The sequence below is a fragment of the Brassica napus genome, chromosome C2 (assembly GCF_020379485.1).
Source record: "Brassica napus cultivar Da-Ae chromosome C2, Da-Ae, whole genome shotgun sequence".
NCBI classification, from domain to species: domain Eukaryota; kingdom Viridiplantae; phylum Streptophyta; class Magnoliopsida; order Brassicales; family Brassicaceae; genus Brassica; species Brassica napus.
Genome location: NC_063445.1, coordinates 31445834 through 31467785, shown reverse-complemented (window position 1 = coordinate 31467785; position 21952 = coordinate 31445834). Strand labels below are relative to the sequence as shown.

The 21952-nt window shown below is 34.6% G+C and overlaps 3 protein-coding genes across 6 annotated transcripts; 2 read left to right on the top strand and 1 right to left on the bottom strand.

Annotated features, from left to right (window-relative positions):
* The first annotated feature begins 3764 nt into the window (after positions 1-3764).
* Positions 3765-6463, top strand: LOC106381610 (importin subunit alpha-3). 2 transcript variants are annotated; one of them, XM_013821529.3, is made up of 10 exons: positions 3765-4018; positions 4247-4346; positions 4443-4534; positions 4616-4747; positions 4824-5009; positions 5082-5245; positions 5331-5409; positions 5476-5604; positions 5679-5806; positions 5886-6463. In XM_013821529.3, exons 1-10 carry the CDS (start codon positions 3836-3838, stop codon positions 6262-6264), a joined length of 1572 nt encoding a protein of 523 aa, XP_013676983.1. In that variant the 5' UTR covers positions 3765-3835; the 3' UTR covers positions 6265-6463. The 2 variants fall into 2 exon arrangements, with proteins under 2 accessions (XP_013676983.1, XP_013676982.1); XM_013821528.3 differs by having other exon boundaries at positions 3766-4042.
* Positions 6464-10824: 4361 nt separating this feature from the next.
* Positions 10825-13627, top strand: LOC106381611 (probable galacturonosyltransferase-like 6). 3 transcript variants are annotated; one of them, XM_013821532.3, is made up of 2 exons: positions 10825-12297; positions 13290-13627. In XM_013821532.3, exon 1 carries the CDS (start codon positions 11229-11231, stop codon positions 12279-12281), a length of 1053 nt encoding a protein of 350 aa, XP_013676986.1. In that variant the 5' UTR covers positions 10825-11228; the 3' UTR covers positions 12282-12297; positions 13290-13627. The 3 variants fall into 3 exon arrangements, with proteins under 3 accessions (XP_013676986.1, XP_013676985.1, XP_013676984.1); XM_013821531.3 differs by having other exon boundaries at positions 13287-13627; XM_013821530.3 differs by having other exon boundaries at positions 13279-13627.
* A 395-nt stretch (positions 13628-14022) lies between these two features.
* On the bottom strand, positions 14023-17848 carry LOC106381609 (CTP synthase). Its single transcript, XM_013821527.3, has 22 exons — positions 17573-17848; positions 17409-17488; positions 17249-17335; positions 17128-17178; positions 16932-17049; positions 16802-16858; positions 16653-16717; positions 16491-16574; positions 16326-16376; positions 16178-16240; positions 16026-16072; positions 15875-15944; positions 15745-15807; positions 15575-15664; positions 15438-15476; positions 15203-15352; positions 15031-15108; positions 14867-14952; positions 14739-14787; positions 14576-14656; positions 14364-14457; positions 14023-14272 (listed from the first exon to the last, which is right to left on the bottom strand). Exons 1-22 carry the CDS (start codon positions 17688-17690, stop codon positions 14223-14225), a joined length of 1671 nt encoding a protein of 556 aa, XP_013676981.1. The 5' UTR covers positions 17691-17848; the 3' UTR covers positions 14023-14222.
* Positions 17849-21952: the final 4104 nt, after the last annotated feature.

The following is a 21952-nucleotide window of genomic DNA, read 5'->3' as shown; positions in this document are numbered from 1 at the left end:
ATGTGATTATGTGGTCAGTATTTATTGTGAATAACATTATTTGATGTTTTATTATGTTATGTAGTAGTAGCTAATAAGTTAATATATTATGTGTTTGTCTTTTTAATAATGTGTTGTTGTATGTATAATACTACTTATTAGTGGTGAAATGAGTTTTTCTGATGTTAAACATATTGAATTTCAATAACTTTGTCTTTAAGAATTTATTGATTCTAAGATTAACAGCGTCAAAATTGTATTTTAGTTTTTCACATTTTTGAACATTAGTCGTATTAGATGTTTTTTGCACTTTCTCCTATATTTTGACTTTGAACCGTCACCATCTATGTATTTCGTTTATCTCTCCGGTGTGCAGTGCTTCTCACCATCACTGGGAAAAGATTCACATCCGTGCTCTTGTTTTTCTCACCTTCTTTTTCTGTGAGATTATTTGGTAGTTGTTATAGATCAGACATATTAGTTCCATGTTGTGTGGTTGTTTCTTACGGCGTTGTATGTTAATTTTGGTCAATATTGATCCTTTTTTCTTTCGATTTTGGCTAAGGTTAGAAACTACATCTCGTTGGGTTGGGTCAGAGTTTAGTTGTCATTGATGTTGTTTTCTTCGTCGTTGGTTTGCCATCGATAGTCTCTGCTCATCTTGGTTTTCAAGATCTGGTTTTTGGTGATCTGACTTCTATGTTCTTTTTTCATAGCTCGAGATTGGCTCCATGGTTCATTGATTTCATTTTGTCTCTTATCTCTTTGTTCTCTCATCTCGTTGCACCTTTCATCGCTGATCACGTCTCTGGTGGCTCTCCCTTTCGCCATATTTGCTACTCCAGTTTGGATAGTGTTTTTCTCTGTGTATGTTTTGTGCGCTTGGAAGGTTGTTTATGGTCTCAAGCTTAAGCTTTGGTTTCTCGCTGGTTGGCATCCGTTCCCCCACAGTCAGGTTGTTTATATTCTTCTCATGCATCCCTTGGTGTAGGTGTGTGGAGCTAGTCTTTTGGAGCTTTGGTTTCTTTTATTCAGAGTTATGTGGTTATTCGCTGTCATGTGTGCCTTGTATGTACTTGTTTAGTTTGTAAGGTGCTTCTTATCCATTAGCTGGTGGTTGTGCTTCTGGTGCTTTAGACATGCGTCTTTTTGTTTTGTGGTGACTTTGTTCTGCTGATGAATATTCTTTTTCTGGCCCACTTTTTTGATTTTTTGCGCTGGTGCTTGATCGCGATCCTTTGTGTTCCGGGGATTGCTTTATCTTATATTCTATCTTTTTACCTTTTTTCTGGCATCTGCTTGTTCTAGCCAATACATTCTATGGTAAGATGAGATAAGTTAGTCTTCTTTGTTGATTTTTTTTCAGCTCCAAACTTTTATTGAGTTAGTATTACTATGGTATTTTGCTTTTTCTTTGTGATAGTGAAAGTTTTTTATTTAGATTATGTATTGCACTCTAATTTCTTTTTATTAGTTTGGTCATTTTATATTTTTAATAGTTAAATAAATATATAATTTATAAATTAAATAATAGAAAATGGTAAAAAAATAATAAAATAACAAAAAATATATTATTTTTAGTTATGAATAAATTAAATATGTAAAATTTATTTCTATAATTTTATTTATTTATTTATTCATATTGAATTTTAGTAAACAATAAAATAGATTATCAAACTTCATAAGATAATAGTTATTGCGAAAATGATTAGGTAGTGCACAATTAGAAAGTATTTGGTCAAATTGCAATAATCTAAAAGAAGAAGAACCTAAAATGTAAAAAATACATGGATGACGCGTGTCGCAAAAACTCCTATCACTTATGAGAAGAAGAGAAAAAAATCAACTTTATATATATATATTTTTAGAACTGAAACTGCAATGGCTGAGCCAACCGAATCATTTAGAGGGGTCAATTTCCCTATAAATATATATTACTTGGGTCAATGAGTTAAGTTAATGATAATTTTTCAGTTTTTTTTTCCAAAATGCAAGTAAAATTTTTTGTTACTAAAAATTCACATGGGTCAAGTGACCCCTATGCTGAAGCACTGTCTCCACCACTGGCAGCATTGCTTGTATGCAGTTTCATCACGCGTACTCCTATGTGTCCTCCAACAACTGGAAAATCACTTCTATAGGATCAAAGCTCATTACTCCGCCTGTTATAAGCCATGAAGGCATAGAAGAAGAAGAAGAAGAAGAAGAAGAATATAACCTAGTTAGCCCTTCACATTAACCAAGTTATAGACGCTAACAAAGAAGTGAACATTCATAATTCATAAGAAAAGTGAAATATATATGAGTGCATACCACAAAAGTATTAGCTCTAACAACATCAATCACAGTGACTCCTATGAGTTTCTTTGGATCAAAAGTGACAGTTTTCTTGAAAACCTCAGCTGTTATTGGCACCATACCCGATTACTGATTATATTCACAATCGCTTTCGAATAACACTTGGCTATAGCCTGCAAAGTGATTAAAACAGTCAATGTACCGCTTCATTCAAAGTTGATAGCAACGAAAACTGAGAGAACATTTTATATATGTACCTCGACAACTATAGTGCCACCCTTGTGGATGCGGTCTGTGAGATATTGAGTGAAAGAGCAAGAAGGTTTCATCTGTAATAGACATTAAGATGAAAATATTTATGAACGATAATTCTATAAAACACTTTAAACATTCATAAAAATAAAAAAGGGTTCTATTTAACATAATTTAGTGAAGTTACCTTTCCATGAGAGGCCTCTTCTCTAACGTGAGACCATAATCGTATTTCCAAACGTACTTGTACATTTGGAAGATTTTGGCATCAAAGAAAACACAAACCATACACAAGTATGAAAATGAGGAAAAGAATAAAAAAGTCGCTAGGATACATACACCAGATCAGGTCCCGTCGGCTCAAACGTTTCCAGTCTCGGTTTTGTCGCGGAGGCGCTACAAAAATCTAACGAAGAGACAGACGAAGTAGAAGTTGGGCTAGGGCTAGAGCTACGAATCAGGGTGGGATATCATATCAATCATCGGAAGCTGCCGACGCCACTACTCCCTCCGGTGCTCCATCTTAGGGCATCGGTCGTGAAAGGCAAAGTTAAGAAAGAGGAAAATGTTAAGAATAATTAAAATCAATGTGAATGACGTGTATGAACAACGTGGAGAAACTAAATATTTTGATTGGTTTCAATGTTATTCAGTTACTAAGACTATGTCTCAGTTAAGATTTTTAGCTTTGTCTAAAGAGGGTTCTTAGTTTTTTTTAGATTTTAACAAAGAAAAGATAATAACTGTTTTTTACACTTTTCGGTTTAGCCGAAAAATATAAAAAAATATAAAAAAATTGTCAAATCTGTTTCGGACTCATTTAAAAGTTTGATGTGTCGGTATACACTTACTTCATTATTGTGTTATTCTTAATAACATTATAAATAAATTAAAATAAAATATTTCTTTAATCGTCGTTCCATTGGACTAAATATGAGCCTAGATCGGGCCACGTACTAATTAATATACTTGGGGTTCAGAAGCCATTCGAACTAAAATATTCGCTTGGAGAAGAAAAAGGGAAAAAAGATAGGCGAATCCATAAAATAGTAAACTAATCAGTGTAATACCTAGAAGAGCAGAGAGAGACGTTACGATTCAAAATTCAAAAACAGAAAACAAAAGAGCGTGGCGGTTTGGTAATTAACAGTAAAACATAGGGGCAGTATTGGGAGAACAAGAAATGGTGCCTCCTGAATGTAGGCGGTGGTGTATATATACACTCGCAACAAAACTCCAAAACCCTCAACACACTCATCATTTCATTCCACTCCACTCTTCCGTCTTCCGATTTTGAAAGCGAACCATGTCTCTGAGGCCTAGCGCGAAGACTGAGGTCCGACGTAACCGGTACAAGGTGGCCGTCGATGCGGAGGAGGGACGGCGGAGGCGAGAGGATCACATGGTTGAGATCAGGAAGAACAAGAGGGAAGAGAATCTCCAGAAGAAGAGACGCGAGGGGATCTCCGCCGCGCCTCAATCGGGACAGGTTGATCTTCCTTCTGCCAAGAAGGTACTTAGTGCCGATTTGGTCAATCAGATCATATTTATATCTAATTTGATGAGATCCGATTTCTTGATTTTGTTATTAGATTGAAAGTTTCCTGCGATGTTTTATGTGTTGTTAGAGTGAAATAGTATGATGAGATCATAACCGGAGATTAGATTTGATCAGATGTGGAATAGAAACTATAAGGTCTCTCATTTGTGATTGCAGTTGATAGAGAATCTACCGGAGATGGTTTCTGGGATATGGTCAGAGGATGCCAACTTACAACTCGAGACGACTACTCTCCTCAGGAAACTGCTTTCTCTTGGTTTGTGGTTTTCATGTTTATTAACCATAACAAATCAGTGTTTTGGTTAAAGAGACTTATTTGTAGTCTTTTTTTTTTTTTGTTGCTGTGTTGTAGAGCAAAACCCTCCTATCAATGACGTTGTAGGATCTGGCGTTGTTCCTCGCGTTGTGACGTTTCTTTCAAGGGATGATTTTCCCAAACTTCAGGTGAAGAGACGCACTTGCATTGATTATTATTGATTTGCTGTACTTTCGAAAGTTTGTTAACTTTTGGTTTTGCTGTTTTAGTTTGAGGCGGCTTGGGCGCTCACCAACATTGCTTCAGGGACATCTGAGAACACTAATGTCATCATTCAAAGTGGTGCTATCCCCGTATTCATCCACCTTCTCACCTCCCCTAATGAGGAAGTCCGCGAACAGGTACCAAAATTTAACTCTTTTAGACCTTAGGAAGAGGTGAGATTTTACCAGTCTAACTTCTCTTTTGAAAATATAGGCTGTTTGGGCGCTGGGAAATGTTGCTGGAGACTCACCAAAATGCCGTGATCTTGTCTTGAGTCTAGGTGCCATGTTGCCTCTTCTGTCTCAGTTCACTGAGCAGACAAAGCTCTCAATGCTTAGGAATGCTACTTGGACTTTGTCAAACTTCTGCCGAGGGAAGCCTCAGCCTTCTTTTGAACAGGTTCCATTCAAGACTAAGATTTTTTGGAGTCCCCAGTAAAGATATTCTAACCTTTTTTTTTTGTTTGAGCAGACAAGCCCAGCTTTACCAGTTCTTAAGAGGCTTGTGCAATCTGCAGATGAAGAAGTTCTCACAGATGCATGCTGGGCTCTGTCGTACCTCTCGGACAGCTCAAACGACAAGATACAGGCTGTTATCGATGCAGGCGTTATCCCTCGCCTCATCGACCTCTTAGCGTGAGTATATAATGATTGTGATAAATTAAACATTAATGGTTACGTTATTATCTGAATGCTTAACTCTTACACTTACTTTTGTTAGTCACTCGGCGCCGGCAGTGCTGATTCCTGCTCTTCGTACCATCGGAAACATTGTTACTGGCGATGATATACAGACTCAGGTGCATTTCACAGTTTAGTTTTCAGGGAAAAAAAAAGAATGTCTCTAACTTATTCTATCATAACAGACGGTTCTCGACCATCAAGTGCTTCCTCGTCTATTGCACCTTCTTACAAACCCTTACAAGAAGAGTATCAAGAAGGAAGCTTGCTGGACCATCTCCAACATTACAGCTGGGTGTTCTCAACAGATACAAGTGAGTTTTGTTTATATAATAAAAACATGTGGCTTTAAATGCGTGTCTGATTACCCGAATGTGCGTGCGTGCAGGGAGTGATTGAAGCAGGTATCATTCAGTCTCTTGTTGGGGTGCTCCATAACGCAGAGTTCGAAGTGAAAAAAGAAGCTGCTTGGGGGATCTCAAATGCTACTTCTGGTGGCACTCATGATCAAATCAAGTAAACTATAAAGCCTAATGTTTCCTTAACAACAACCAAAGATAATTTTCTAAAAAGCATGTCTTTTCTTCTCTCTCAGGTTTCTGGTGAGCCAAGGCTGTATCAAACCGCTGTGCGATCTTCTAACCTGCCCCGATCCAAGAATCTTGACGGTTTGTTTAGAAGCGTTGGAGAACATTCTGGTGGTTGGAGAAGCATTGAAGAGCCTAGGTCATACCGGAGAGGATAACCCTTATGCTTCAATGATAGATGAAGCTGAAGGGCTTGAGAAGATTGAGAATCTTCAGAGCCACGACAACAACGATATATACCAAAAGGCGGTGAAAATCCTCGAAACGTTTTGGACTGAAGACGATGATGAAGAAGGATGTAACGATGAAAACCACGCTCCGCAAGCCGGTTTCCAGTTCGGAAGCGCTAACGTTGCTGCTCCTCCTGGTCAGTTCAACTTTATGTGAACGGTGATTACGTGAAGTAAAAGAAGTTCTCTTTGTCTTTTCTCTGCATCATGCACACTCCTCACAACTCGTGGATATGAAGAAACACTGTACGGGTAGTATCTTTTGAAGTTTGTGAAACAATTATGTTTGGTGTGTTTTTCAATAACGGATCTGATCTCTATATCAGAGTGGAAATTAAAGTTCATTTGTTTGCTTATGTTTATCAGTCTTATATTAGGATGTTTGCACCGAAACCATGAACATGATTTTAGTAAACCGTAATCATGGTCGTAGTTTCTTTGCTTTCATGGAATCAAAGAAAATTATTACCATATGTGTTAGTAGTTTAGTTAGGCCACGTTCGTTTCTCTGACGCCAGCGTCAGAGGCAGCGACCAAAATTAACAAACAGATGCGAAATTTTTTAATGGTTTGTTGCTATACAGTTGCCGCCGGCGACTCTTTCTGTTTGTCTTCTCTATATTTTTATTCTCGTTGCTTTAAAACGTCTCCTGCACAAATGGCGATGTGTCGTTAGCGGCAAAAATTTGCATCTTCTAACTCTCTATTTTGATTGGTTGTTGAACTGTCATTAAGATTCTTTTGCATTTTTTGATCGCTGGTACTTGACGCAGTGTTCTCGAAACGAACAGGCCTTTAGTGTCTTCGACTTTAGAGTTTATGGCTATGCACAATAGATTTGATTGATAAGAGACAGTTTTCACATGGTCTAAGAAAAGAGTTTCAATTTGGTTCTTCACCAAGATTCCATATGTGTTTATCATCCCCCACAAGCTGTAAATTTAAAGAGAATCACATTCCAAAGTTGATATTGATGAGGTCTTAAAAGAAAAATAGGAAGACATCTTTTTGGGACCAACATAGGAAATGAAAGAAAAGCTTTTTATATATTATAATCACCAGTTTTTTTTTCTTCTTTTTTGTATTCTCTTGGTGATGAAATAATTCACGAGTTATGTTTGATTTCAGGAAAAATGATGATGCGTTAAGTTAAGTGAGAGCTCTTGTCTGTTTTTATTGTGCTCAACGACAACAATTACCAACAACGAGACGAATAGTCCCACCGTCAAAAACTTAATAAACTTAATTATCTACCAAAACTCGTGAAATATTCACATGTGAGTTATGGAAAGGGTTGATTATTACTTTAGTTTATGATATCATTTTTGTATATCTTACGGACTAAAAAGCTAACATCTATATTATTAAAAGAGAAGTACCCATTTGAAAATATTTTTACTTCATTAATTAAATTCTTTTTTTTTTCTTGTCTTTTTCAATTGCATTTATGAAATATCCTAAAATAAATAAAATTCCCTAATTTATTACTTGTCTTTTCAGTTACATTAATGAAATATGCTTAAATGAATTTAAACTTCATATTTTATTGTTTGTCTTTTTCAGTTACCTTAATGAAATATTCTTAAATAAATTTGGACATAATGTCATTTAATCAACAAAAAAACTCATGAGTTATCCTTACGTGCATAATTTTAATAATGGAGACTTTTAAAAACAAACATGAAACACTAATATATAACATGCATCAATAAAACTAGAATTTGACTCACACAATTATACGGATATTATTTTCAGTTGATTAAATTTAAAAATAATTATTTATTCAAAAAATATTTAAAAATGGTTATGTTTTTAAAAATTATATGGTATTATTTGCTCGTAACTCATTTGTCATTTGATAAATTGTTAGAAAGAAAATTTTAGCATAATATAACTCAGTTGTCATTTGCTAAATTTATGATTTTATTTATATTTTGTATTATTTAATTATAATATTTTCAATTTATATTTGAAAGAATGATGAATTTTCTTTCAAACAATATTTTTGTAAATGTATTTTTTTTTTAAATAATCAATTAAAATTATTATTATCATTGAATATCATTATTTTGACATAATTTGAGTTTTCGTTTACATCAAAACTTATCATATTTTAGGATAATTTTAATTTAAAATATAATTTTCATATTTTTAAAACAAATTCTAAAAATATTTTTTAAATATTTTGTTATAATTGTTTAAAAAGTATTGAGTTGCATTTCAAATAAAAAGGTAAAGATATTAAAAATATTCTAATTAAAATATGTAAAATTTAATATAGTTTTAAAGAAATGGTCAAAATAAAAAAAATTACACATAAAATAATCATGATTTTTGTTAACTGGGAGGATCATTATTTATATGATATCGCACACGAAAGAAAAATTTATGTTTTAAAAATTATCTAATTAACTCTATACTCATTTTTTTTTATATTTTTATATGATATCGCACACGAAAGAAAAATTTATGTTTTAAAAATTATCTAATTAACTCTATACTCATTTTTTTTTATATTTTTATATGATATCACACATTCGTAAAAAATAGATAGTTTAAGATGCAAAAAAAAATATTTACTTGATGAATATAATATGAACGAATATTACAAATACATCATTTAATAAAATAAATAATTAAAAACTGAAAATTCATAAGTTGATATTATTTCCAGTTGCATAAAAGAACTGGCCTGAAGCTTTCATGATTTCATCATAACAGTAGCACTTGACTAGCTCTTCTGGATATGGATCAAAATTTCATATATCTCCATCTTAATCTCATTCTTGAGTGAAAAGAAAATGAGTCGGGTCCGGGTTTCCGTTTTCGGGACCCACGAGGACAGAAACTGGGTGAGAATCCGAGTCAGGACCCGAGTGATGGTCGTGGAAGCCAGCCTGGTTTGAATTGCAATGGGCCTATGTGATTCTGAAGCGTAGACCGTACGGACTGTCACCATGTGCTTCAAAGACCAACAAAATATATTTAAAGAGCGATAAAAAAAAAACATAAAAGCTTCTCCTCTTAAGGGTACGTTAACGTACGTGTTAGATTTTACGTTGCAAAGGTAAAACTTTAAGATTCGCATTGGTCGTGTCCGTTCTGACAGACTAAACGACAACGTATTTATATGAGTATTAAATTGTTTTCGAACGGCAAAAAATAAATAAAGTAATTTACTTTTATTACGAACTTAAAGTTGTTTTCAAGAATCAATTATGAGATTACTGAATAATATAAGTTACAAATTCTGATATATGTTCTCCTTCCGTTTGATACCAAATGTCGTGGTAAAATAATTTTTTTTGTTACAAAATAAATATCATTTTATTTTAATATAAAATTTATTAATTTTATTTTTAATCTATTTTTTTATTGTTTGAAATACTGTTAGACATATAGATAATATGATGTTTTTATTTAAAAATATACGAATCAAATATTTTCTTAATTTGTGTGCATAAATGTAAAACAACACTTAAAATTAAATAAATAAATGAAGTAAATGATAAGACATTACGTAAGTGATTTTGTGTTTTTGTCAAAATGTTTAGATTATACTTTTCCATACTTCTCTTTTGTGGTAAATTTACCTTTTGCTCTAATGTAGTATTGCTTCTTTAAATTTCATCCCCTGGACTATATTTGCGAAGTAATTTTGCCACATGTCTTTTTTACAGTCAATTTCACAAAACAAATATGACATAACTACTGAAATTGATGACATGGTTTCCGGAAAAATATGACATGGATAATTTCATTTAATGTTGATTTATATTTTGGCAAACTTATAAGAATATGGTAATAATTCATATATTACATTTAATATTGATATTTCTTTTTGGTAAACTTTTTTAAAATATGGTAATAACTCATACATTATCTATAAAATAAATATATTCATATATAACATTTTAAATTTCGAAATATTATTATTTTTGTATAATTATACATTTTGTATTACTAAAACTTTCAAAAATTTCTACAATTTTTTTAAAATTTAATATCTAATCGTAAGATCATTAGTTTCTTATATATCTACAAATTTTATAAATATTTTTTAGGCTAAATTTTTGATAATTATACAATTTTATATCATTTTTATTAGTTTTATACAAATTGATTTAATATATATCAAATCTATATTAAATATTAGTAAAAAATAGTAAAATCTATAATATTTAATAAATTTTATTTTTAAATATAAGTTAAGTTTAAAAAGTTACTTACTGCACAACACCTAGTTTACAGTATATGAATAACTAGAAAAATAGCATTGAACATAGCCGGTATATTTAAGGAATACATTCATGTAGAATCACCCAAAAAAATTAAATACTATATCTGCACTAATTAATAACATAACCCTTGGTCAAAAAAAAAAAAAACATCAATAAGTTTTGAATATTTTATTATAAACAATTCAGTCGATTAATTTTGTTATAGTTTTTTTTCTTGATATTAGCACGCAAAAGCAAAACATAACCATGTGTAATCTCTAAACCAAAAACCTAACTACCATTAGTAACTGGTAAAGTTTATATAATTGGGATTACATTTACATCGTTAGATGTTTTTCATAATATAATACAGGAAAAAAACATTTATCAGATTGTTGTAATAATTGCAAAAACAGACAATGACAGCTGTGTCTTTAATCGTTACACTAAACACAAATTTATTTTATTTTTTTTTTCTTCTTCTTACTATTAAGAAATATCCCACTAGACATAAATAATCAAATACGAGTAATTACAAATACTGATGCAATAAATACAAATAATTAAATATGTAAAAATGCATTCACTTCTCACACTCTCGTTTGTATAGAAGAAATTTAAAAATTAAATAATTAAATCATCGATTCATTCTCTCTCTTTTCTCTTTCATCTTCTTCTTCTGCCTGCAGAGCTCCGAGCAGGGAGAGAAAGAAAGGTTTAGAGTGCACTGTGCGTCGCAGGGTGCTTCTGTAATTTCTTATCCTGCGCCTCTCCACCTTGTTCCGGTGTCTCATGGACGCTTCTTCTCCGAGGAACAAAAGCTCTTTCACATTATAAATTATAGCGTTTCCGCATTGAAGAATCGAATTTTCGTTTCGGATCTTAATAAGCGTTTCTTGAAATGCTTTGGATCACGAGATTCTCTGCATTTTTCTCCGCCGCGATGGCAGTGATCATCTTATCTCCATCGCTTCAGTCGTTTCCTCCCGCGGCGGCGATCCGGTCGTCGCATCCGGATCGGAGTTTAATCTCATCCTTCAGAAAATCCCCGGCCTACCGCAACTCCGACGAATGTCTCTCCTCCGCCGCAGATTCCAACGTCTGCAACCCTTCCTTAGTCCACGTGGCGATCACACTCGACGTCGTATACCTACGTGGCTCAATCGCAGCCGTCAATTCCATCCTCCAGCACTCGCTGTGCCCGGAGAACGTCTTCTTCCACTTCATCGTCTCAGAGACGAACCTAGAGTCGCTGGTGAGATCGACTTTTCAAGAACTGAGATTCAAAGTTTACTATTTTGCCCCTGAGACGGTTCGTGGTTTGATCTCTTCCTCCGTGAGACAAGCCCTCGAGCAGCCGTTGAATTACGCTAGAAACTACCTCGCGGAGCTTCTCGAGGATTGCGTTAACCGGGTCATATACTTGGATTCGGATCTCATCGTCGTCGACGACATCGCCAAGCTCTGGAAAACGGGTCTGGGTCCGAGGATAATCGGAGCTCCGGAGTACTGCCACGCGAATTTCACTAAATACTTCACCGGAGGGTTCTGGTCGGAGGAGAGGTTCTCCGGGACGTTTCGAGGGAGGAGCCCTTGTTACTTCAACACAGGAGTGATGGTGATAGATCTGAAGAGGTGGAGAGGAGGTGGGTACACGAGACGTATCGAGAAGTGGATGGAGATTCAGAGAACAGAGAGGATCTACGAGCTCGGCTCCCTCCCACCGTTTCTGCTTGTTTTCGCCGGTCACGTGGCTCCCATTCCGCATAGGTGGAACCAGCATGGGCTCGGTGGGGACAATGTTAGAGGTAGCTGTCGTGATTTGCATCCTGGTCCGGTGAGCCTACTTCATTGGTCCGGTAGTGGCAAGCCGTGGTTAAGGCTCGACTCCAAACGTCCTTGTCCGTTAGATGCTCTATGGACGCCTTACGACCTGTATCGACACTCGCATTGACGAGCTACACAACATGGTAATATTCTCAGCGCAAACTCTGTTTTTTTTTTAAAGAAAAATCAGTTTAGTTTGTTACTTGTTTTTATGTTTTGTTTGTTCATCAGTAGTTGAACGAGTAGTCACTGACTTTAAGTTAGTTCTTAGAGCTACTAACGTTTTCTCTGTTGATTTTGAACACTTGTGAAGCTTAACCCTTTTGTGGGTATGGCATCATATATTCTTGCATGGAAGCTCTAGATTGTTTGCAAGATTAGAATGTTTCTGGTTTTGTCTAGTTGATAAACTATTGTTCTTCTGTCGGTGGATATATGATATTCACACTGTGCCACTAGGTAGGTTGTTTTCATCACATGGAAAATGAGTGGCTCCTACTAGGGTCTGATGATAAGACCAGAAAACACAGAACCACAGTTATATTGACTATTATTGTTTAAACTTGTCTTTTTTTCAGTATCATATGATGCATTTAGCTCAGAGATAAGTCATCTTTAGTTTAGTCTCATCCTCGTTTTAGGTTACTGGTTCTGGTATTAAGAGAAATATTGTGCTTTATTACTGTCATATCTTTGTTTCAAGAGGGGTGTGTTTTAGCTACTAATTAGATAAACCATACTAAATTTAAGAGAAGAGAGTAAATAGAGAGACGTGTGAAGAACTTTCTCTTGGCCATCGCTGTTAACGCATCTAATTAGAGTTCCAAGAGTTGGTTTCTTTGTTCTTGTGTTGGTATCTCAAAAATGTGTGTGACCCCACGTTCTCTTTGTTCTTTATAAAAATGTCGAAGAAAGCAGAGGGGACCGATTCTTTTAAGACCCCAGTGTAGGTGACAGTGGCTTTTAGAATCCAACCATTGATTGGCTTGAGCCAGCTGGTTATGTTCTAATCACATGTGGGTCTGATTCATTTCGCTTGATAGTTTTTTTTCTCAAAGTATCTGGTCATTAAATATTTATTTTGTAATGTCTTAAAAAGAAAATTGAAATTTACTTTTTGATTGTTTTAAAGCAGCCATTTGGTGTTATATGAAGAGACCGGATAATAGAGGAAGGTTTCATCGGATATTTACCGGTTCGGAAGAAAATCAGAAGGTAGCTTTTGTTTGTAGAAGATGAAAACCCTTAACCGGGTAAAATGGGGTTTGGTTTAGCCAAACCGGAGACAAATGAGATTTGGAGGTGGGATCATTTTTTGTTGGGGAAAAAGAAAAAAACAGAATTAGGTTATTCATGTCGATGAGACTGTTGTTCTTATCATTAATTTGTTTTCCTTATATATTTTTTTGGTATTTTGTGCAGATACTTGTATTAGTGTCCCCTCATTAAAAAAATCATGTACGTCTTGGTTAATGGCCTTATGTTCCTCTTGTAGCCTCAGTTACAACTTACAACATGCCATGTTCCTCTCCTAATGTCGGTCCAAAAAGGAAAAAGCCTATAAATATTTTAATTATTCTTTCAAAATAAAATGAGAATTTGCATTTAAAATAACATTGTTGTTAGCTTGCATTTTTTAGTTTAGAGATTAACCAAAGGTCAATTATATTCCTACATCAGAAAGTCTGATGTTCGAATTTCACAAAATAAGATTTATATCATTAATGCAATTAATGAAAAATAAACTTACAAAATCTTTAACATGATGTTGAACAATATTGCATAAATATTTATAAGGTTGATAAAATGATGTGTAGAACAGTAGAATCTTCATTGTAACAATTCTCATAATTGTTTACATAATAATAAATCAATGAAACCTTTTTTCTTATTATTCTTCTTTCAAAATAAAAACGAGAATTTGCACATAAATAAAATTGTTATCACCTTGTCAGTGAACAATTCTTGCCTTTTAATTTAATAAGGCTTATTGTAATGACAGAAAAACCAAATGACAACTTATTTCATTTACAAAATGTATGATGACGATGAAGAAGAGGTTGTTGGATCAACTGCTTAAATGGGTCTGAAGAAGTTTCCTCGCAGCCAATATAAACCCTGTAAACATTGAGAATGACTTTTTAGAGATAAAATGTGTGTCTGAGATTCGAGACAAAGTGTCAATTTTGAAAAGAGAACAAAGATTTGCCTAGAAACAGAGGAGAAGGTCTAGTGGGTCTTGACTTAAACTCTGGATGAAACTGAACTCCAACATAGAATGGATGATCATGAAGCTCAATCACCTGTTCAAACCAAAAACATATTTTACAGAGATAGAGAGACCACACCAGACGAGAGATTAAGAAAGAAAAAAAAAGGATTATGATGCATTATTGATGTTCTTTCTATATCTTTCTGCACCTCAATTCGTTTCCCTGTATCATCTTTGCCCACAAGTCTTAAACCAGCTTCTTCAAGTACTTGAGATACTTCTGGATTCACCTAAACACCAACAAATACAAAACACCTCATCATTGTGATCAATAGTGCATTAAAAGGATCCACCTTTAACGAAAAGACCAACCTCGTAACGGTGCCTATGCCTTTCGTCTACATAACAAACATCTCCATATCTGGTAAATGCCAGGAGTAAAACAAGATGTTGTCTATGAACTGAAAACTAGGAGGAAGATGAATGCAGTTATGCCTTACAGTTTAGAAGTGAGAGAGTCTCGACTTTCTAAATGGGTTCTTCGGGATCCTAGTCTCATTGTACTTCCCATATGCGTTCTTGAGCCCTGTGGTAATGTAAAAAATGAATTGAGAGAATGAACTGAGAGCGTAAATAGGTTGTCTTGTTTAGGAACAATACATACTTCTGGCATGAATATAACAACAGGGTCAGGTGTCTGAGCGTCGAACTCCGTGCTATTTGCTCGTTCCAAGCCCAAAACCTGAAACCAATGTCAAGAGACTAAGAAGAAGAAAAAGAAGAAGAGAGCTAAAATGGGTTTTAGGCAGGGAAATGAAACACATCAAGTTTCTTACAGATCTGGCAAACTCAATTACAGCAATTTGCATCCCCAAGCAGATCCCAAGATAAGGAACTTTGTTCTCTCTAGCGTATTTTGCTGCTAAAACCATTCCGCTCACGCCACGATCTCCAAAACCACCAGGAACAAGAATGCATTCTGCGCACTGCATTGTAAGAAAAAACAAAGACTATATTGTAAGAAAAGGATGTCTCCTTTTACTAGACAAGTGACAAAAAAAAAAGTTTCACCTTCAAGATCTTCCAAGCTGCAGCATGTGCTTCCGGAGTCTGCAAAGGAGACAAGTGATGCTTAGAAGGAAAACAATGGTAGTATATGCATATAAAAACTCTTGATTCAAAAGATTGAAGAAGAATGAAGTATATACAGATTTTTCACTTTCGTCTTCAAGATCTGAAGCTGCAATCCATTCAATCTGAGGCTTCAATGAACATGCAATGCATGCATGTAGAAGGGCCTGCGCCAAAGAGGAAAATATAAAAGAAAAGAAAGCTAACCAAATTCAGTTCTGTACAAGAAGACCAAAGTCAAGTTTACCTTAACAACAGACAAATAAGAATCCGTTAGACCAATGTACTTTCCAACCATAGCAATCTTGACCTGACAGATAGTCTCTTTGAATAAGAAAAGGCAAAGGCTCTAAAAACAAAAGGCAGATAGTACTCACATGATCTGTCAAGTTATCAAAAGTCTCAGCCATTTTAGTCCAGCTATCAAGATCAGGTGCTGTTGCAACGCTGAAATAGATGTGTTTTGTGGGTTACAGCAGAAAGTTTTCTCTTGTGATATCGAAGCAACAAAAGAAATGTGACTATAACCTGGTTAGATTCAGTTGTTTGAGAATCGAATGATGAGCGTTTTGGTTCTGCAGCAGCAGCAGCACAAATTAAAAAATTACTTCAAAAACAAAACACACATTACTCTTGTCTTTGGAAGAGCCAAAAAGAAGAAGAAAAAGCATCCAACTTACTCGGAGAAGGAGAGGAACATGCCAAATGTTTGGAACATCATGGATATTGAGAATATTAGCAGCCTGCAAATAACAACAACAAGTGATATAAAATCTTAACTGCGTCAGTTGAGTAAATCCACAAGGTAGATTTTGGACCAAGTTGTACCGGCACATGACAAAACTGAGACAGTTTTGCCTTTGTAGCTTCCAGTAGTGGCTGCAGAAAAGGAAAAATAAAAATCAAAGGCATGTCAAAGACCCTGCAGTAAGAGTGAGAGGAGGTCTCACAGTTTTCCAAATTACAACTGATTTTGTTTTTAGTAAGGGATACCTGAGCAGAGCGACATGCCAAAAAGTGAGGAGTCAATCCCAAAGCTCTTAGTTCTCGGACACTGTGTTGTGTTGGCTTTGTTTTCTACATGGACACAAACAAAGTTCAGCACGACTAATCATATCATTTAGAGCACTAATCTAAGTAAGGAAATAGTATCACCTGCTCCCCAACAACACCCAGAACAGGAATCAAGCTCACATGGATAAGGCAGAAATTTTCTTGTCCTAGCAAGCAAAATAAGAAGAAATTAAATAGAGAACCACTGAACTAAAGAAAGCCAAGAGGAGGAGGAGGATTCACAGGCTTACCAACCGAGAATGACAATTGTCTCAAGGCCTCGATAAAAGGCATCGATTCTATGTCACCTATCCAATATATCCAAGTAAGGAGGATCTTTAGAAACCGTATAAGTAAAATGGAATCGCAAGTAGCTCTTACCAACAGTGCCTCCCAACTCAATAACACAAACATCGGCTTGGCCTTCTTTTCCATCCACTGGAATAAGAGAGACCGACTCAATCCAATCCTTGATTGCATCTGTAATGTGTGGAACAACCTTAAGAAAAAAAAAAAAAAAAAAAAAAAAAGAAGGTAAGCCAATTACAAAAATCTAAAACATGATTTCACTTTTTACCTGAACAGTCTTCCCTAAGTAGTCTCCTTTTCTTTCCTTGTCAAGAACAGACTAGTGGGAGAGAAAAGGTTAATCAGGTAAACCCAAAATTAACAGCAACCACGTCAAAATCAGTACCTACCTGATATATCTTGCCAGTGGTAATGTTGTTGTCTTTGGTTAGTGTCACATCGAGAAATCTTTCATAGTTCCCCAAATCAAGATCGACCTTAAAAGAGATATGGAGCCATTCTTTAGCAACAACAAAAAAATAAAATAAAAATTAAAGAAGAGAAGAAAACCTCTCCACCATCGTCGAGTACAAAAACCTCTCCATGCTCAAAAGGGGACATAGTACCAGCATCAGTGTTCAAATATGGATCTGTATGTATGATTCAAATGTAAACAGAGTCTAGGAGAAGATTCCCAATAAGATCAATACAAAAAAAAAGGATCAAACTTTAACCAATTTTGATGGAGGTAACACGAAGGCCACAAGCTTCAAGGACGACGCCGATACTACTGGCTGTAACGCCTTTGCCAAGCCCACTCACCACTCCTCCAGTCACCAACACGTACTTCATCCCCCTCCCTCCAAAAGAAAAGATGCTCTCTGATGGTCTTGGATTTGGGATTCTCTCATACAAATCTCTTGCACATGTTTTTTACTCCCAGGAACAACCAATAGTGAGTTCCCACGTCTACCAGACCCTTTTGTTTTTTTTTTGTTGGTTAAATATTTTGATAAATCGCATGCTTGACCTGTATTTTATTTTCTTTAACAAATCACTCGACTTTGATCCGCCTTCCAAAATGTGGACATTTTTGTTGATCATTTTGATAAAAATATGTATGAATCTATAATTTTTTAATAAAAACCATTTTTTTATTATTATAATGTTTGAGTTTCAAACAATGTTTTCATATCCGATTCAAATAGATTCAACGATCCCTACATAATTCGTCTATAGCGTACGTTAGTATATATAATTTGCTAATATTATTATTTTCTAAAAGTATCTTCAGTTCTAAACAAAAATTTATATACAAGAATCAAATAGTATAATTTGTCTATTTAGATCCGTTCTCCGTTATTTTCAAATATTTTTTAATGTTTTCAAATTGTATATAATTTTAATGGTAAAAATATATATTTTAAAAATTATAAGAATTACCAAATCTTCTAATCCGAACAATCAAAATCATCTGATTCTTTTTTAAAAACAATATGAACCTCCGACATCTTTATTTATATTAGGGAAAAACTACATGAAAACGAACTAAATCATAACCTAACTAGATTCAAACCGGACCAAAATTTTAGCAGTAAGACTTACCAACTCTAATTTTGAAAGATTGTTTTTTTTATTGGGATCACATGTCTGGTAATCAAGTTGAGAAATACTATGAATGGAAGGAATTAAAAAAAAAATGGAATGCCAACTAATGGAATGATGGAAGTTATGGAATAATATTAAATGGAATGGATAATTGCAGAGAAATATTTTTGTAACATAAATGGTAATTTTTTAAAGGAATGTAATGGAATGAAATGAAAGTAACTTTTAATTTAAATCAAATTATCAAAACATGTTAAATATACCAATAAACGTGTTTGATATTAAATTAGATTTCATAAAAATTTATAAATATATTTTAAAATACAAATATTTATTTAATATGTAGCAAACAAAATGTACACTTGGCTATATACAACCTATTACCTATAGATCAAGAAACATTAATATTTAAGTTTTTTCTCAGGGAAAAAAGAAACAGTTTAGCAACGAAGAAAGAAGTTTGATTTGTGGGTTTGATATCTACGTATGACTGTTTAAATAAGGAAGAATATGTTGCTATTCTTTTGTTTAGTTAGTAACAAATCCTATTTTGTTGCAATAAATAAATTACATAATATTTAAACTTAATTAAGATATTATTTTTTATTTAGTTTGATTCCATTCCACTCATTCACGTGTTTTTTTATCATGAAAAGATTATCACTGTATTCTTTTTGGTTCCACGTATCCCACCGGAATTAATGGAATAGTAACTGTTTTTAATTCCATGCAAATGAGACATTTTTTTTGGAATCTCTCGGAATAAGTCATTCCAAATAGTTCCATTCCAAAAAATATTAATCCAGTAACAGCCTATGTTTTTCCCTGCCTCTACATCATCTCTTTGTTTCCATTCTACATGGAATAGGTCGTCTGGGGTTTATATAATATATAAATATATGCATTGTGATGCGATGGAGAGACTAAATTAGTAGAAAAGAAAGTTGTGGTGGTTCAGTGTCAAGTACCCTGTCGATTACAGAGCCTCTAGAATTTTCAAAAAACAGCACACTTGTGTCTCCTAACAAGCTCTTTGAGCTCGGTTTCTTCCAATCTCAGACTAAATGGTATCTCGGAAAGAGGTGGAAACAACACTGACAAAACCATTTTATGGGTAGCCAACAGAAATGTCCCTCTCTTGGAATCATATGGAGTCCTAAAGTTCATGGAAAACAACCTGGTGATTCTCAACGAGAGTCGTGACCTAATATGGTCGAGGAACCTGAGCGGAAGTGTTGTGAGGTCTCCCATGTTGGCAGAACTTCTTGATAACGGGAACTTGGTCTTGAAATATATGAAAATCAGACCAGATACGTGTGGCAGAGCTTTGATCATCCCACGGATACTCTACTACCGGGAATGAAGTTAGACCCAGTTGAGCCTTCCAAACACCTCTACTCCTGGGTGACTTCAGATGATACCTCAGCCGGGGATTTGTGGTTAGAAATTACGAATTATCCAGATGGTATCTTTGCAATTTATGTTATGAACTACATAATGGATACGTGGAACGGGTACCAATTTGGGGACATGGCCCTAGTTTTCCAACTAAATGATAACGCAGATTCCTTTTTAATGAAAACATTCCCCAACAGCAACTCGAGCTTAACAATGGTGCCATGCGGGGTTTACGATATACCACGTGGGTCCCAGGGATAACGTATGGAACCTGTCATGGTCCATAGGGGCAGATGCTTGCTACTGGGGAGGCATCAACGAGACATGTGGATCGTACAGTGTGTGTTCCAAAAACACATTGTGTCACTGTATCCAAGGGGTCAGTGAGATGCTGGAGGGTGGGTGTATTACCAGGACTCCTATGAAGTGCAAGGAAGATATATTTGAGGAACTACAAAAGATGAAACTTCCCACAAATGGAGAACATACTAATGGTTCGATCTATTTTGTGGAAGATTGTGAAAAAGTTATGCCCTTTTTCAAAAAAAAAAAAAAAAAAAAAGATTGTGAAAAAGTTTCTTTTGAGAACTGTGACTGTAAATCTTTTGGGCTTGTGGAAAGTCGAAAAAGCCAGTGCATATGTGCTTTATGGACTGGAGTACTGTTGGGTATCCGAACCTACTCATTCGGTGGTCAAGATCTTTATATCAGAGCCGCTGCTTCGGATAATGGTAGGCTGTTCAATATGGTAAAACCGAACCGTACCGAACCGAACCGAACCGAAATAGACAATATGGTTTGGTTTTGGTATATACCATATAAACCGAATGAATATAATTTTATAAAAACCGTAGGATTTGGATATGGTTTGGTATATAACCGATTAAACCGAATAAACCGAACAAAACCGATTAAAAGTAGAAACATGTAAATATGTATCTATTTTATAACAATACATGAAAATCTATTTGTTATATAAGTTAAATTTGTGTTAATAACTATTACCATAATGTTATAGTAATAAAGAACCTTATATAATTTGTAAAACACTTGAATACATCGCAATTCAGACATCTTATTTTCTAAGTTTTTTTTTTTTTTTTTTATCTTTTTGCTTTATTTTAGTATTCGCTAAATTAATATGAAGATGACAAATTTGATGGAAAATAATTAATGAAAAATTTTCACAACTTTTTTCTTATCTATAAACAAACAGAATTTCGTGTTCAATCGAAAAAGCATGACTTTAATGAACACTAAATATGGAAGAGTGGAAAAACTTTTCTTTCATGTTTCTGTTTTGTTTCATATTTTTATTTTCAAAATTTCAGGCTCTGATTTTAATTATAGATTTGATGATTTTATTTGATGGTAGAAGCATTTTTACGTTTTTTTTCATTTATTTGAACATGTAATATATTTTTAATAAATGGTTGTGTTGACAATATGACTCTAAAATTCATTTTATATGATCTCAAACTAAATAATTATGTTTTTTGGTATAAAACCGAATAAACCGAAAACCTACGGTATATAAACCGAACCGAACCGAAGTAAATATGGATTTAGAATGGTAGTTATATTTTACTAACCGAAATACCGAAAACCGAAAAAACCCGAACCTAAACCGAACCGATATCCGGATTGAACACCCCTAGATAATGGTAATTGTTTTTTTTTTTTTTTTTTGACAACAACAAAGAGACTCATATAGCCTCTGTAAACCAAAAAGGTTGCTCCGCATCCATATGGACAACGAAAGACAGCTGTCTCCTGGCACCCCGTGCTAGGCTATCCGCCTTTTTATTTTGCGTCCGCAAGATATGAATGATCTGTGAGCCGTGAAAACTATCCTTCAAAATCTTAGATGTTCCAAGTAAGCTTCAAAAGCTGGTCATTCCTCTGGTTCCGAAACCATCTTCACCAATTGGGAACAATCCGTTGCAAATGTGACCTGAAATTGACGTAAGTTTCGCATACATTCCATAGCCCAAAGTAGTGCTTCCATCTCCGCGTGAAGGGGAGACAGAGGAGCCCTAACATTCCTTGCACCCATCAAACCGTCAAAACTTTCTAAAGTGCTATACCAACCTTGTCCGGCCATTAGG